This window comes from Acanthochromis polyacanthus, chromosome 3 (genome assembly GCF_021347895.1).
Source record: "Acanthochromis polyacanthus isolate Apoly-LR-REF ecotype Palm Island chromosome 3, KAUST_Apoly_ChrSc, whole genome shotgun sequence".
Lineage (NCBI taxonomy): Eukaryota > Metazoa > Chordata > Actinopteri > Pomacentridae > Acanthochromis > Acanthochromis polyacanthus.
In genome coordinates, this window is record NC_067115.1 from 39,579,023 (window position 1) to 39,595,890 (window position 16,868).

Genomic DNA, 16,868 nt, shown 5'->3' on the forward strand with positions numbered 1-16,868 from the left:
GTTTTTTTTTTTCCGTCTGCTCACCCCGAAGTTTTTACGGTGATCAAGCTAGCAGGAGGTGGGGACGTTTGTTTGCTAAGACCAAAGCCACAGTGAATGGACGTCAAGAAGTGGAAAATATCTGGAATACTGGGACATATGGACAATTTTGATAGTTCGGTGGAGGACTGGACAACGTACGTGGAGAGAGTTGAACAGTACTGCCTGTTCAATGAGATAGAGGACGAGAGAAAAGTAGCCGTTCTACTCAGTGTGATGGGGGCGAAAACCTACAACCTACTCCGCAGTCTCGTTTCTCCAGCTAAACCAGCAGACAAAACTTTTCAGCAGATAACGCAAATACTGAAAAGTCACCTAAATCCAGCGCCATTAGTGATCGCGGAGCGCTTTAGGTTTCACAAGAGAAATCAGTCAAAAACTGAGTCCGTGTTGGAATACATCGCTGAGCTGAGGAAATTGTCCGAGCACTGTCAGTTTGGAGATGGACTTTCTGACGCACTGAGGGACCGGTTTGTGTGCGGGCTGCACAATGAGAGCATCCAGAAACGACTTTTGACGGAGGACAGGCTTACCTTACAACGAGCAATTGAGATCGCTGTGTTGGTGGAGACTGCTGCAAAAGATGCGACAGAACTACAAGGTAAAAGTGCAATGTGTTCTGTGTTCAAACTCCACACCAAGCAGCGTAACACAAAGTCAAAGTCCTGCTACAGATGCGGTAAACAGTCACATGATCCGAGCGAATGTTGGTTCAAGGATAAAGACTGTAGGCAATGTAATAAAAGAGGGCACATACAGAAAATGTGCAAATCAAAATACAGCGGCTCCAACGACAAAGAAAAGACAAAAAGAGGACAAAGGCTCTACGAAGTAGCAGAAACAGACTCTGACAGCTCAAATGAGGAAGAATTGGCCTGTTTAGTGTTATATGCTACAGAAGAGAATGATACTGATGTGATTTGGCTGACACCTAAAGTCAATGGAGTGCCATTAAAGATGGAACTGGACACTGGGTCAGCACTGTCAATCATATCACTGAAAGACTACCAAGAAAAGTTCCCTGGCACAAAACTGTCACGCACAAATGTAAAGCTGAGAACATACACTGGAGAGAAAGTTGCTCCAATGGGAAAACTCAAAGTGAAAGTGAAATACAAAAGCCAAACATGCAATCTTGGAACTGTTTGTACTGAAAGATGGAGGTGTGCCACTGTTCGGTCGGAGATGGTTACAGCAGATCAGGCTCAACTGGCACGAAATAAAGACTATGCGCATTGCCTCCAAACAAACCACTGACAAGAAGTTATCAGAAATACTCGACAAGCATGCAAAAGTTTTCAGCGGAGCTGCAAAACCTCATGGACCAAGGGATCCTGTCAAAAGTGGACTGGTCAGAATGGGCAACACCAATTGTGCCTGTTGCTAAAAAGTCTTCAGACAAGGTGCGTATTTGTGGTAATTTTAAAGTAACTGTTAACCCTGTACTGCACACAGACCAGTACCCACTCCCATGCATTGATGATATCTTTGCATCTCTCGCAAATGGTGAGCACTTCACAAAGATTGATCTTGCGCAGGCATATCTTCAAATGGAGATGGATGAAAGTGCACGCAAGTATCTCACCATAAACACTCACAAAGGACTCTACCAATACAACCGACTTGTGTTTGGCATTACAAGTGCCCCCACAATCTGGCAACGCGCAATGGAACAAGTGCTACAAGGAATAGCAGGTACTCAGTGTTACTTGGACGACATAATCGTTACAGGCTCAGACAAAAGCTCACACCTGGCAAACTTGGATGCAGTTCTGACAAAACTAGAGGAATATGGACTTAAGGCAAACAAGCAGAAATGCGAGTTTTTCAAGGAGTCCATCGAGTACTGTGGACACAAAATAGACAAACATGGCCTTCACAAAACTCAAGACAAAATTGAGGCCATTGTGAAATCTCCAAAGCCGGAAAATGTAGCCCAGTTACGCTCTTTCCTCGGTCTTGTGAACTATTACCACAAGTTTTTGCCAAACCTCTCAACTGTGCTGCACCCACTCAATGCACTCCTGCATCAAAATGCAAAGTGGGATTGGACTAAAGATTGTGAGCAGGCGTTTACAAAGGCAAAGGAACTCATCATATCAGACAAAGTACTGACGCACTTTGACCCAAAGTTGTCCCTGCGCCTCGCCTGTGACGCTTCGCCGTACGGTATTGGTGCCGTTTTGTCACACAAAATGACTGATGACTCTGAACGCCCCATAGCTTTTGCATCACGCTCTTTGTCACCGGCAGAATGTAATTATGCACAGATAGACAGAGAAGCTCTAAGCCTAGTGTGGGGTGTGAAAAAGTTTAACCAGTACCTGTATGGTAAACATTTTACTCTGATTACAGATCATCAACCTCTGGTTTCTATCTTCAATTCTCAGAAAGGTGTTCCTGCAATGGCAGCTGCACGGTTACAGTGCTGGGCTCTCTTTCTCGGAGCTCACACCTACACCATCGAATACAAAGGGACAAAGCTACATGGAAATGCAGATGGACTGTCGCGCCTTCCCCAGTCAATGTCAGAGAAAACTACTGATCCTGCTTTACCCCTTCACCTGCTCCAGATGGAACTACTTCCTGTGACAAGTGCACGTATAAGCAGAGAAACAAGAAATGATCCACTGCTTTCAAAGGTGTAACTGTGAATGGCTGGCCAAAACATGTGGATTCTGAACTTTCGGACTATTCTACCAGAAAAGACCAACTTAAAGACCAACTTACTGTTTGTCAAGGATGTCTTATGTGGGGGTCACGTGTTATTGTACCTCCCAAACTGCAACCCAAAGTTCCAAACTCTCTGCATGATGGACATATGGGTGTCGTGAAAATGAAATGTCTTGCTCGAAGTTATGTGTGGTGGCCTGGCCTTGACAACCAAATTGAAACTCTGGTCAAAACATGCACAGGTTGCCACCAGACTCAGCGTCAACCTCAGATTGCCCCTGTCCACACTTGGGAATGGCCTATTGCTCCATGGCAACGCATTCACATCGACTATGGTGGACCTTTCCTGGATCACATGTTCCTTATTGTGGTCGACGCACATTCAAAATGGCCTGAAGTTTTTACAGTAAAGAAGTCAACTACAGCTGTAACAGTAAACAAACTTCAGATGCTTTTTGCACGCACTGGATATCCCCATCAACTTGTAAGTGACAATGGAACGCAGTTTACCAGTGAGGAGTTTGAAACTTTCCTAAAAAGCAACGGGATTAAGCACATCACATCTGCCCCTCATCATCCCGCAACAAATGGTCTCGCTGAACGTTTTGTTCAGACCTTTAAACAGTCAATGAAAGCAAGGAGGAAGGAGGAAGTGCCGCTACAACAGAAAATTGCAAACTTTTTGCTGGCGTACAGAAACACCCCACATGCTACTACTGGACAATCACCTGCAATGTTGTTCATGGGAAGAAGTCTAAGATCTCGCTTGGATCTACTCAAACCGGACATCAGAGAACATGTTTCAAACAAACAATGTTCACCCACTCAACAACAAAGAAAACTGAGATCATTCGATGTTGGACAAAAAGTACTGGCTAGAGACTATCGCAACCAAGGCGGCAAGTGGCAACAAGCCGAGATTTTGTCACAAACTGGACCTCTCTCATATACTGTGAGTGTGGAACCCAATGGTGTCTGGCGGAGACATGTCGATCAACTTTTGGACGCTTCACCTGAAAAGACTTCACCTCGATCTGTGACAACTACTGTCCCACTAAACTCTAAGGACAGTTCCCCAACACCGGACGTGACTACTGTGGAAACCCTGTCTACATCAGAGACAGTGACCATAGCCAAACCCATGACGACCCTACTTGAGCCTCCAGGACGCAGATATCCTGAGAGGGCTTGCAAACCACCGGACAGACTTGATTTGTAAACATTGAGGCAAAAGTAAAAGAAAAGTGTTTGTACAATAAAAAGTTCTTAAATGAATGTTGTTATAAAAAAAAGTTTATTGAATTTAAGAGTCACATCCACTGTTAATTTCCGCTTGATGATTTTAGAGTGCATCAAAGCTGGAAGGGAGGAATTGTTATGTATTGATATTAAATAATAATTCACCTAAACAAATAATTAAAAAATATTTACAGTGTAATAGCACTATTTTATGTTACACCTAAAAACGGTATTACCTGTGCTTAGCCAGCGGAGTAATATGTGACATTGTAATGTGGCAGTCGTTTAGTAAAGAAGCTGTTGAACTTTATCGCGAGTCTGTGCTTCTTTATAAAGGTTATGTTAAGGGAATAAACATAACACTGGCACACCACGGTGGGAAATTAGCAGCAGCCAGATACTGGTTTAATATGACGTGGTTGGTAGATTTGCGGCACAAAATGCTAACTTACTATTGAATGAATCATATTCGGACATATCTGTCACTGGCTTAAAAAGTTCATTTCACATCCTGGCACACACGTGTTCACACACACACACTCACGGCTTGTCACGTCAATGAACAAGAACAGCACTGAGAGAGCGCAGTCCCCCACCAAGACAGGTGTGTGTTCTGCATGTGTACATACCGAATTGCGTAACCTAAATATGTAGTTGGCAACTGGAATTGATGGGACTCAGAAACACCCCCACAATTTAATCAGTTGTTCCTTGTATCATTTCCGTTATGTCCACAGTGGTGGATTTGTTGTAGGATAACAATCATGTGATCGTCAGCGGGTCACTGAGGTAGCGTTCACCTGTTGCCATGGTTACTGTGCCGCTATCAGACGCCGTGCCGCTCCCTCAATGGGAAATCCTTAACATATCCGTGGAGCCAAACTTTAAGCCGCAGCACTGCCGAAGTCTAATCACTTGGTCCTTGTGTCATTTCTGACCGACCCTGAAAACTTCATTTAAATCCCTGAGTCTTTTTTTGAGTGATGTTGTTGACAGAGGAAGAATTCACACACACTGATCGTTACATAACTCTGCCGTGTTCTTAGGTGGAATAAATCATCTAATAAATTTACCTTCATTCTTTCATTGCTCTAACGGATCGGGATGCAACAGTTTCCATCATGGTGATTTATGTGGTCTGTTGTCTGATCATTTCAGCCGTTCTAATATGTTTCGTGTTTTTTTTTAAGTGTATCAATCGATGACTTTTTTAAAAAAAAAAATTTGTATTCCACCACAGTATTGCACGGGTGTAAAACAGTTTAGCTCCGGTTTGGTGAAGAACATCAGTGAATTCATTGTTTATCAAGGTCTTCAGCAGTAATTTTTGTTGGTAAATGAGAGACATTAATATCGCACATGTCTGCATCTTCAAACCATAAACAAGGAAGTGAATTCGGTGATGTACGCATATGAGTGAGCATGCATTAGGTTTGCGCTGGGAGCTGCTATGATTGGTGGAACTTACGGGAGGCAGGCCAAAATTGCGGGAAAGTTGCGGTGCTTGGACAAAATTGCAAGGCCGCGCAAACTTCGCGGAGATTGGTTGATTTCACGTGAATTCGTGTGATCGCAACATCGCGAATTCCTGGAGGGACTGTTAGACTGTATATAAAGAGGTCAGTTCTCATTATGAATTATGAAACAGATGAGGGAGCTGCCATTTATATTCCGCTAAGCGAGACATTCACATCAAAAAATGGTGGTCTTCATGCAGAAATATACATCATTAAAAACTGTCAGCAGAAAAAATAAATAAAAACAGTGCCAGGACGCACTAGGATAGCAGTGACTCGTGTGACAGACATCAAGTCAACTTTTGAGCTAGTCATGGTCAACTCCATCCATCCATCCATCCATCTGTGGGGGGCTGGAGCCTACCTCAGCTGACTTAGGGCCGAAGCAGGGGGCACCATGGACAGGTTGCTAGTCTACAGTGGGGCTAAGAATCACCAATTAACCTCTGCATGCTTGACTGTGGGAGGAAGCTGGTGAACCTGGTGAAAACCCACACATGCATAGGGAGAGCATGCAAACTCCACATAGAAAGATTCCAGGCCAGGCTGGGGACCTTCGAGCTGTGAGGCAACTGTGCTCACCAACAAGTCACTATGCAGCCGCATGCCCAATTCAATACAGAAAATCATCCTCAAAATGAGTAATCTTGAAGGAAGGCGTTTTGGTGGAGAAATGGAAAGAGCGGAATAAAATGCATTTACATGCAGATTTAGGGATCCTCATCCTGAATGACGTCTATAAGTCAATGGATGAATCAACAGCCGGAAGAGGTGCCTCATGTTTATTTATCAACATCACTCCATAAAATGAAAAAAAAAAATTAAAAATGTAAAATTAAAAAAAATAGCGTCATGTAAAACTATCATATTTTATAAGTACACCATTACGATGTGCATTTAAAAGAAGTTTTGAGTCATTTTTATGAAAAATAAGTGAATCATCCTTACTGAACTATGATCTGTGAGAGGTAAAGAACACCATTTCACTAAAAATTGATTGAAATGGTTAGTAACTGAGTCTGTTGCTAACCATTAATGGTTAGTAATTGGGTCAATGAGATACAATGTACGTATATTGGGATCTTTTGGTGTCTGATACTTTTGGATAATTAAACATGCCTTAGGTCAAACTGACCCAGGAACATTATTGCTGCTCCTGACAAACATAAGAGGCTTAAGTGCTACATTCTAGGTGATACATTTAGCATTCATTTTGTTGCAACATTAAAATTCCATTCACAGCCTGAAAATTCACAATGTGTCACAATTTGAAGTTGCTCACATGTGAAAACATGAGAGCAGCTTCAAAATGGATTTGTCTTTTATTGTAAACTGAATATCTGAAGGTGTTTGGGTTCCACAAATACTTAAAAAATAAAGTAGAAGATTAAAGGAAATGAAAATAATGTATAGTTGCAGCCTTATCTTTAGCATCAGTAAGGCTGAGCAGACATTAAACAAACTGATGTACTGATGAATGAAGCAGCTCAGTCACATCCTGGTAGGATTATACAGTGGGTATGGAAAGTATTCAGACCCCTTGAAATGTTACACTCTGTGTCATTGCAGCCATTTGCCAAAATCAAAAAAGTTCATTTTATTTCTCATTAATGTACACTCAGCACCCCATCGTGACAGAGAAAAACAGAAATGTAGAAATTTTAGCAAATGTATTAAAAAAGAAAAACCGAAATATCACATGGTCATAAGTATTCAGACCCTGTGCTCAGTATTGAGTAGAAGCACCCTTTTCAGCTAGTACAGCCATGAGTCTTCTTGGGAATGATGCAACAAGTTTTTCACACCTGGATTTGGGGATCCTCTGCCATTCTTTCTTGCAGATCCTCTCCAGTTTTGTCAGGTTGGATGGTGAACGTTGGTGGACAGCCATTTTGAGGTCTCTCCAGTGATGCTCAATTGGGTTTAGGTCAGGGCTCTGGCTGGGCCAGTCAAGAACGGTCACGGAGTTGTTCTGAAGCCCCTCCTTTGTTATTTTAGCTGTGTGCTTAGGGTCATTGTTCTGTTGAAAGGTGAACCTTGGGCCCAGTCTGAGATCCTGAGCACTCTGGAAGAGGTTTTCCTCCAGGATGTCTGTACTTGGCCACATTCATTCTTCCTTCAATTGCAACCAGTCGTCCTGTCCCTGCAGCTGAAAAACAGCCCCACAACATGATGCTCCCACCACCATGTTTCACTGTAGGGATTGTATTGGGTAGGTGATGAGCAGTGCCTGGTTTTCTCCACACATACCGCTTAGAATTAACACCAAAAAGTTTGATCTTGGTCTCATCAGACCAAAGAATCTTATTTCTCATAGTCTGGGAGTCCTTCATGTGTTTTTTTTGGCAAACTCTATGCGGGCTTTCATGTGTCTTGCACTGAGGAGAGGCTTCCGTCGGGCCACTCTGCCATAAAGCCCCGATTGGTGGAGGGCTGCAGTGATAGTTGACTTTGTGGAACTTTCTCCTATCTCCCGACTGCATCTCTGGAGCTCAGCCACAGTGATCTTTGGGTTCTTCTTTACCTCTCTCACCAAGGCTCTTCTCCCACGATTGCTCAGTTTGGCTGGACGGCCAGGTCTAGGAAGAGTTGTGGTCGTCCCAACCTTCTTCCAGTTGAGGATTATGGAGGCCACTGTGCTCTGAGGAACCTTGAGTGCTGCAGAAATTGTTTTGTAATCTTGCCCAGATCTGTGCCTTGCCACAATTCTGTCTCTGAGCTCCTTGGGCAGTTCCTTCGACCTCATGATTCTCATTTGCTCTGACAAGCACTGTGAACATGTAAGCTCTTATATAGACAGGTGTGTGCCTTACCTAATCAAGTCAAATCAGTTTAATTAAACACAGCTGGACTCCAATAAAGAAGCAGAACCATCTTGAGGAGGATCAGAATAAATGGACAGCATGTGCGTTAAATATGAATGTCGCTGCAAAGGGTCTGAATACTTATGACCATGTGATATTTCAGTTTTTCTTTTTTAATAGATTTGCAAAAAATTTCTTCATTTCTGTTTTTTTCTGTCAAGATGGGGTGCTGAGTGTATATTAATGAGAAATAAAATGAAGTTTTTTGATTTTGGCAAATGGCTGCAATGACACAGAGAGTGAAAAATTTCAAGGGGTCTGAATACTTTCCGTACCCACTGTATTGTCACCATATTATAGGAACAAGTGTTAAACAGTTCATTCATACATGATTATTGTGAAAGACTGTTTCAAGGTTTTTACTACAACCTGTCCCAAAGTCCAAAGTTTCTTCCCAATTCCAAGATTTCCCAACAGAGCATGCTTCTCTCAAGGCAGTGAAATCTTGGGTTCACAGTGGTTCTACAACAAATCGTACTGTACATCATTTCTATGTCCATGGTGACAGCATGTCAAACACAACGACAGTCAGTCTGACCTCCTTGCAGGTGATTAGTACCTCCTGCAGGCCATAGTTTCTACATGCTGCTGTAGAGAAATGAACAGTAGTCAGTGAAACAGAATCCCTCTACTCATCTGTGCCGGCTGTCAGCTGCTATGCTCATGGTTTTGAGTTCACCAATGTGTTTGGTCTGCATGAGGTGTTCATATTATTCAGTCATCACAGATGCAGAAAAGCAACTTTAATCCAAACATATGCACTTTATCAAACTCACCTTCAGTCAGTCAGCAGCACCACAGAAAACAGGTCAGTGGGGACTTCCTGCAATATAACCATGCAAAAATCTATTCAGACAAATCATTTCACAACCATATGACAGCTATAACAATTAGCTCATTCATAAAGACAAAAATAATCAGCAGTCACCCCAGCACTGGTTCTACCTTCTCAGATGTTAACATTTCTGTTCTTGTAATTTGAGTAGAGTCTCTGGCTAACAAAATGAGACCACATTTTGCTTTAAGACATCTTGACTTTTGAAATACTGTGATTAATTTTTAGGCATATTAAATGATGAGAACAAAAATAAGTATAAACCCAAGCATCAAGTCACTAATCTAATTTTTGTAGTGCTTCAAAACACATCTGTGCTGCTCTGGAACAAAAGAGCCATGTTTATAAATGAAGGTTCTCATACACTGTTAGGCTTTAAAGGGTTTAAAATAAACATTTTAAGCTAAATGGCCAATTGGAAGTCTCCAGTGCACCAGCTAATATTTATACTGGCTATGGAGACTGACGTTCAGAGTTTGAACAGGCTGGCTCAATAGAGTCTAAGATAAAAGACCATCCACATATCTCCTAGTTTCTGCACTCCTATCTGACACTCTCTTGTCCAGCCACAGTCCGCAGCAGCTCAGCAGGAGCAGATTCTTAAACAGAATCTGCACAGCTGAGACACAGACTTCCTCTACCAACCCTTTCTTTAGACGACTGTGATGTGTGTCGTTATTTTGGTGTGATTTTGAGCATTTTTAACCTATCAAAAACTACTCTATTGCAACAGCGTTGAATGAAATGCATAGATTGTATACAGTCTATGATGAAATGTCAAATCTCCACACTGTGACATCGCCCCAGTTTGAAGACTGAGCTGACCATTTTCAAGAATGATCTGACAAAGTTTTGTGCCTTGGTACATACAAATGTATTGCCTAAACCTGCAGTTGCCAGTAGGTGGTGCTATGACTATATCTAAATTTTTGAGTATGGATGTCTTCAGACTGGGCCGAGTGTTCATCACATGAGGATTCCGGCAGATTGGATCAGGATTAGCTGAGATATAATCACTTCAGTAGTCATAATAAGACATTGACATTCGCCACACTGCCACAGATACGCCTTCTGATGACAAGTCAGCATTTTCTTCATCAGTCATCATCAGCATCCTAAGGCTTATGTCATCACATTTGAGATGAATATGGGCAACAGACTAAGAACAGTACATCAAGGTGTAAAAAATGACATTTCCTTTTCCCAGGTGGAGATGATCAGCTGCCACTACTCTCTTCTGCATTTAAGACAGACGCTGTTCACTACACTTCGCCGGACTGTCGAACTATCGCTGTCAGTACTCTGATCATTGTTCTGTCCAGCTCCCTAGAAACACTGCTTTATACTATTCTTCTGTTCTTTAGTCCTGGACCTCCACCTGCCTACAACCACTCACCTGGATCCTTCGTCTGCCTTCTGTTGTCTGAGCCACCCAGATCTCCACACACCCACAGCCTCTCCAGTTGCAGCACGTCTAGTTCTTGTCTCCACTCCAGCCGCACATCACCTCTGACTGCCTTCCCAGTTTCACTTTTTCCCTGTCAATCCTCAGCAAAATTCCCTGCTCAGTCTCTACACCCAGTTTTTTTTTGTATAGCAGTTGTATAGCATTTTTTAGGTTTGTTCTCCGCCGTTTGGCATTTTGTAGTGTAACTCATTAGTATTAGTTCTTGCTTTATAGTTGTTAAAGGCATTATGGAGGATGTTTTTTTTTTTTTAATTTGTCTGATTCACATAAAATGAATATACTGACCTTTAGTGGACTTGTATGTATGGTCTCTAAAAGAATAAAAAAATAAAAAATAAATAACTGTGGACATGGCAGGACCTGAAAAACATCAGCCAATCAATGCCCTCAGACCGAGGCGTTTGGTTTGCTCCCTTTCCTGTCAATCAAAAATCTTCCTGCTCAGGTCTAGTTACGTAGATTACGTACGCCTTGGACTTACGTGTTTTCTGTATGACAGATAGCTTGGTATAGCTTCGTAGTTAGCTGGCGACTTGTTTTGCTCATCTTTTTTTTACATAATGGCAGATAAAGATCCAGGGGGACCCCGCCGTAAAAGACAACTTCACGAGTGCTACGCAAGTTTCTGGAGGGGGGTGTTTCTTCGCACACGTTAAGAGGGGGGAGGTTAGAGGGGGGTGAGGGAGAGGTTGTATGTGCGCATGTGCATTCTACGTTCAAAGTCGTAGGAAATTAAACTCCTCTAATGCCTTTAAGGGCATCTGTAGTTCTTAGTATTTCTTCTAGGATTTAGCCTAGTGTCTGTAGCCGTCTCTGAATCTGTAGCCTGAGGTTTTATGTATAATGTGTAAACATTTCTAGTGTATTCTGGGTTGTCTCTGTTTAGCAGGGTTGGGAGGGTTACTTTAAAAATGTAATGCAGTACTCCAACTCCAAGTTATCTGTTAAAAAATATAATCAGTAACTTACTCTAAGTACTAAAATTAAAAAGTAATGTACCAAATTACGTTTAGTTACTTTTGGGTTACTTCAATAGCAAACAGGCAAATAAAGACAAGAGAAAAGGTACGTGATCTGCTCAGCATATTTACAGATCTTTTACATGGCATACACAAAATGCTCTTTTAGTATAAGAAAATTTTGAATTCTAAGAGAACCCACAGTATTTATAACAAATCAGGTATCTAATACTGAATTAAAAAAGGAAAGTTATCAAAACCACAAAACAAATAAAGATAAATAAAGCTTCCAAATTATCCAAGTGTTGGCTACAAAACACTGTTACTTAGAAAGTTGACAGAAAATATGTTTATTTTTCAAAACAAGCAGAAAGTATGTTCATTTTACAGAGTAAAATGAACTTTGGATACAAGGATTGAGATACAGACAACTCTCCATATGCACTGACAAATAGTTTTGCTACAGTAATTCCCCCATGCTCGGACTCTTCCCCTCCACGCCTAAAGAGAGACAGGTAGTTGTCTCGGAAAACAGAACTTTGAAACATCATTTAAAAAAAAACTTTGTCTGTTAAAAAGAAGTGTCCTTGTGGGTGGGGGAACTTTGTACAAAAAAAATGACTGACAAAAAAAAATTGGTAAAAAATTGTCTGAAAGCACAGACAAAAAGAAAAACAGAACATTTTAAAGATGTTTTCAATGGCATGACAAATCCTTTTTTTCAATGACAAATTTTATTTTCAATGAAAAGTAATTTGTTTTCAATGACAGATGTGATTTAAAATGACAAATTCTTTTTTTCCAATGAAAACCTATACTGTCTCTCCTGTTTTAGCTCCGTAAGTGTTCCCCTGATAATTAAAGGAATGGCCAGAGAGTAACTTTACCTGGATAAATGTGTGGTCATGAAGTATCAGTACAGAGTTACAAATCCTGGCATAACAACAGAAAACTTGTCATTCATGTTTACTAGTAGGTGAGATGAATGGTCTGAATAAAATTGACGATGGTTCAATATTACAGTTGTAATTGTGATTGCTAAGGACAAGAGGGAGCTACTCATGTTATTGTTACTTTTATTTAAATTGTTGTTGCTGCTATTCTGTTGCTTTTATCTCCTCATGTTTTATCATAGATATACCCTAGTCAAGAGCAGAAGGAGCCAAATAGCTTCCTCTCTCTGTAACATTTAATTTCTACGACCATCTTTATACAGGGTATGGGCGCAACAGCAGTTTTGTAGCTGGGGAGGTAAACATGTATTTTGAATAGGAGCTGTAATTCTAGTTTAGCTTTTGAAAAAAACTGTACTGATGAAAATAACAGTGTTTGGACGGACAAGCATAGGGAAGCACTTTTTTTTTATAGATGATGGCCGGCTGGCCACACTCCCACGCTGTAGGTGGCGGTAATGAAGTCAGTACTGTCTTTACGCTGGTTTCCACCAAGAAGAGGAGCGAGAACGTCATAATGACGTCCCTTTCTTGGATTGCTGTCTGCGTGGCGGTATTGATAGAAGACAGGCAATGGAGACGAAGGGGGTATCTGGTCTACTTTGTATTTATGAATTTTTTTGTGTCATTTTTAGCGATTACTGTGAACACACCAACTATCAGGCCCGAAGCGAGTCCTTTAGCATCTCGATGCTATCTCGTGTTGCTTTGATGTGTTTTGTTGGGCCGCAGTTGTGGTAAATTAGCCATCTACTGAATGAGCATGTGGTTGTTTATTTTAGCGAAACGGGCCATGTTGTGTTTGGCATCTATAATTTTGGCATTTTAGTTTTATACACTATAAATCGCCTTTTCATTTTAAGCGCACAAGACATGAAATGTTATTTTACGTCCGTCAGTCCTTTAGAATAGACTGACAGAAGTACTTGGTCACTTTGAGGTCCCCCCTACCTTCCATAACCCCTTCACATATCGTTTGCTGTATGGCTTTACTTAAGATTTAAATTCGCGTCTTTGGTCAAACTCAAACGACTCATTGAAATTATGTTGTGTGAATTTAAGGGGACTCTAATAAACACATACATTCCACTGCCAGTTAACACAGCGGTACCGCATCATTCGTCATCTTGCAATTTGAACGGATTTAAACAGTCCGTATTTATTAAAATTAAATCAGTATATCGGCTAGTGTTGAATTTTTGCCACATCGTCTTTGTGTATGGTAGCCAGTAACTATGAACAAATTGTGGTTTAGAAAACTCAAATTAAATTTGAGATATTATAGAAGCAGCTAATTCCATAGTTTGAACAGGCTGATTATTCACATGTAAAGTGTCCTGCTTATATCTGTTTTGGTCATAGTTATTTTGAGATTATGCATAGTTTTTAGTGGTTCTGTTATGTTCAGTGATCATTAAAACAATTGTAAAACTGGCCAGTAATTTCATTGACTTTTTAGTGTTGGAATGTTATTGAGCAGTTTTCAAGAACAACAAAAGTTGCACACAACATAATTTAAGCTTGCCCCCAGGAATTATTCTAAATCCAAATTAAAAAAGGTTTTAGTTCAACCTTCAAAAGTGGCTCATCTCCACTGAAGAGATTTCTGTCACTGATAGACAACATGACTGAAGAGTGTGTGGAGGCAGATGCTGCTTTAGAGCACCAGTATTTCTTATTCAAGTTAACTTTACTTACTTTGTATTATCTGTTTTCTTTTGACAGACTTGCTGAACTACACCAGTTTCTCCTGACTAGCCATTTGTTTATTGACACTACAAAAAAATCAACACAAATGCATCGGAATGCAGTCTAGATCAGAATAAGCAGGTATGGCTCTGTAATAGCAACTTGGTTATATTCGTGCTTGCACTATGACATTTTAAAGTTAGTAAGTATAACCGTGTCATCAACTGATTGCAGGGAGGTATGAATTTTTTGTAGCTACTTCTCTTACTTTTGTTTTTCTGAAGTAGAGATCGACCAATTATCGGCACGACTGAATTCTGAGGGCAATATTTGTCATTTGTTCAATAAAGCGTAAACATATTTTCTGTTCATCATGATATGTAGCTGGACAAATCACACTGTGGTGTCCCACCATCAGTTATAATCTGAATTGGACTTTGCTATGTAAACTTACTAACTGGCAATGTAGTGTGTATTTTCATTGTTACAATCAGTAGTGTTGTCACGATACATATTAGACGTTGACCAAAATGTTTTTCTAGGACTGACGCTGATACTGATTTTTGGTGATCAAGAAGGGCTAATAATCGATATTTGAAATCAGTCGACATTAAAAGTTACTGATAGTGATAACGGGCTCTATCATTTATTACTGGGTTTGCTGATTAATAAGAATGACTTTTAATGAATTTACACTTGTTAAATTAACAGCATGTTAAGACACAGAACATGTCATACATATCTAGGCTTCTTCATTATTAAGGATTAATGTAAATTAATATGAACAATAGAAGTAGGAGTCATCATGTTTCAGCGTCACATGACACTAAATGGACAGAAGTATCAGACCACTTCATTAATTCAATCATATCTCACAGACATCTTTTTTTGCCTTCAGCAGCTTCAGCTCCTGTAAGCAAAGTTACTCTGGGTTGAGTTTCACTCAGCAAAGAGAAGTCTCATTTTGCCAAAGATGTAAAGTTTACTGACATGTTCGGGAGCTTTCAAATTCTGTTTTACATCTCCAGCTGTGAGCAGCTAGGGACAATAGTATTCATCCTTGTTACCACTCTATGCCTACACTACATCCTCAGAGCCTATTTAGAAAAGCGTTGGCGTTGACATTGAGAGATTTGTGGTGTCATTCTTGGTATATTTATTTACTGGTTTACAGGATCTGACCAGGGCTGCACAGTAGTGTAGTGGTTAGCTCTTTGGCCTTGCAGCAAGAAGATCCCTGGTTCAAATCCCAGGGTGGGCCTGGGATCTTTCTGCATGGAGTTTGCATGTTCTCCCTGTGCATGCGTGGGTATTCTCCGGGCACTCCAGCTTCCTCCCACAGTCCAAAAATATGCTGAGGTTAATTGATTATTCTAAATTGCCCATAGGTGTGAATGTGAGTGTGATTGTCTGTCTGTATATGTAGCCCTGTCCAGGGTGTCCCCTGCCTTCACCCGAGTCAGTTGGGATAGGCTCCAGCACCCCCCGCAACCCTAGTGAGGATAAAGCGGTGTATGGAGAATGGATGGATGGAGGATCTGACCAACACTCGTGCAGATTGGACTGTGATGTTTACTATGTTTTAGCTGTGAAGGCGTCCTGTTCAGAGGCTGCTCTGGAGGAAATGTACAGTATGAGCCCTTATGCATGATGGCACTATTCCACTAACTGGAGTTGTACGGAGCTTTGCTGCAATTTCTACTTTTTGCTTTCCTATAGCAAAGACTAGATCAGACTGGAACAGACCAGATTGGACTGGATCGGACTGGAAGAAAGCTGGAACAAACCAGATCAAACTGTATCAGAATGAATCAATGTAGACCAAGCTGGACTAGACCTGACTGGTCCTGATGAAAGTGGATCAGGGGGATCAAATCTAACCAGACCAGACCAGCCAGATCGGCCTGATCGGTTTGATCCTGATTTATTTAGTTAAATTCGGTTTGAACTGAATTCAACGGTATCAAACCAGACGAAACTGGATCAGAATGAATCAGTGTGGACCAAGCTGGACTGGACTTGATGGGTCCTGATGTAAGTGACCAAGGAGATCAAACCTGGTCTTCGCTTGACTTTGGTCTCAGTTTGTTTCAGTGAGTTTTCCTTTAGACTGAATGCTGCTGGAAACTATCTGTCTTGAATGTGGGCTTTTATCTCTTTTCCCTGTTGCTACTGTCTGCTCTAGTTCACTTTTCAGACTAAGCTGATGATCACTTTTTGGCGCAGTACCTGTCTCTAAACGATGACTACTGGTGATTTGACTGTTTCTTGTGACATGTAACAGCCAATCAGATAGAGCTGTGGGTAGGACATTGCTTGAGACAGAGAAAGAAAGCTGCGTTATTATGTTTATCTTATTTTGCAATAGTCAGTCAATAAAGAAAAACAACAACACAATATCAATAATCCTAAAAATGCCAAATGATCGTTGAGGCTGATAATTGGTTGATCTCTAGTACCTCTTCTTTTTTACTCCATTACTTGTGTGTTCTGAACATTATTTGTTTTCATTTGGTTTTAGATCTGAAATGTGTTGACTGGAAGAAAAGCACTCGAAGGACATGAACCTTTGCCAGTCTAGGGAAATGAGTTCTCCAGAGGAGGTGAGATAAAAGATATATTAACAAAATTG

General features: G+C 40.9%; 2 protein-coding genes across 16 annotated transcripts in view; both read left to right on the forward strand.

Moving 5' to 3' along the window:
* LOC127533172 (uncharacterized) overlaps nt 1-16,868 on the forward strand; it is a 173,980-nt gene that overhangs the window by 114,328 nt on the left and 42,784 nt on the right. The gene's annotated exons all lie outside the window — the stretch shown is intronic.
* LOC110969635 (zinc finger protein 239-like) overlaps nt 12,995-16,868 on the forward strand; it is a 36,857-nt gene continuing 32,983 nt past the window's right edge. For all 15 annotated transcript variants that reach the window (XM_051945666.1, XM_051945669.1, XM_051945664.1 and 12 more), the window contains exons 1-3: nt 12,995-13,135; nt 14,273-14,377; nt 16,758-16,839. Coding sequence is in view for 1 of the 15 variants with exons in the window: in XM_022219751.2 (XP_022075443.2) it covers nt 16,798-16,839 (42 nt within the window). In the remaining 14 variants the exon portion in view is untranslated. The remainder of the gene's footprint in view (nt 13,136-14,272; nt 14,378-16,757; nt 16,840-16,868) is intronic.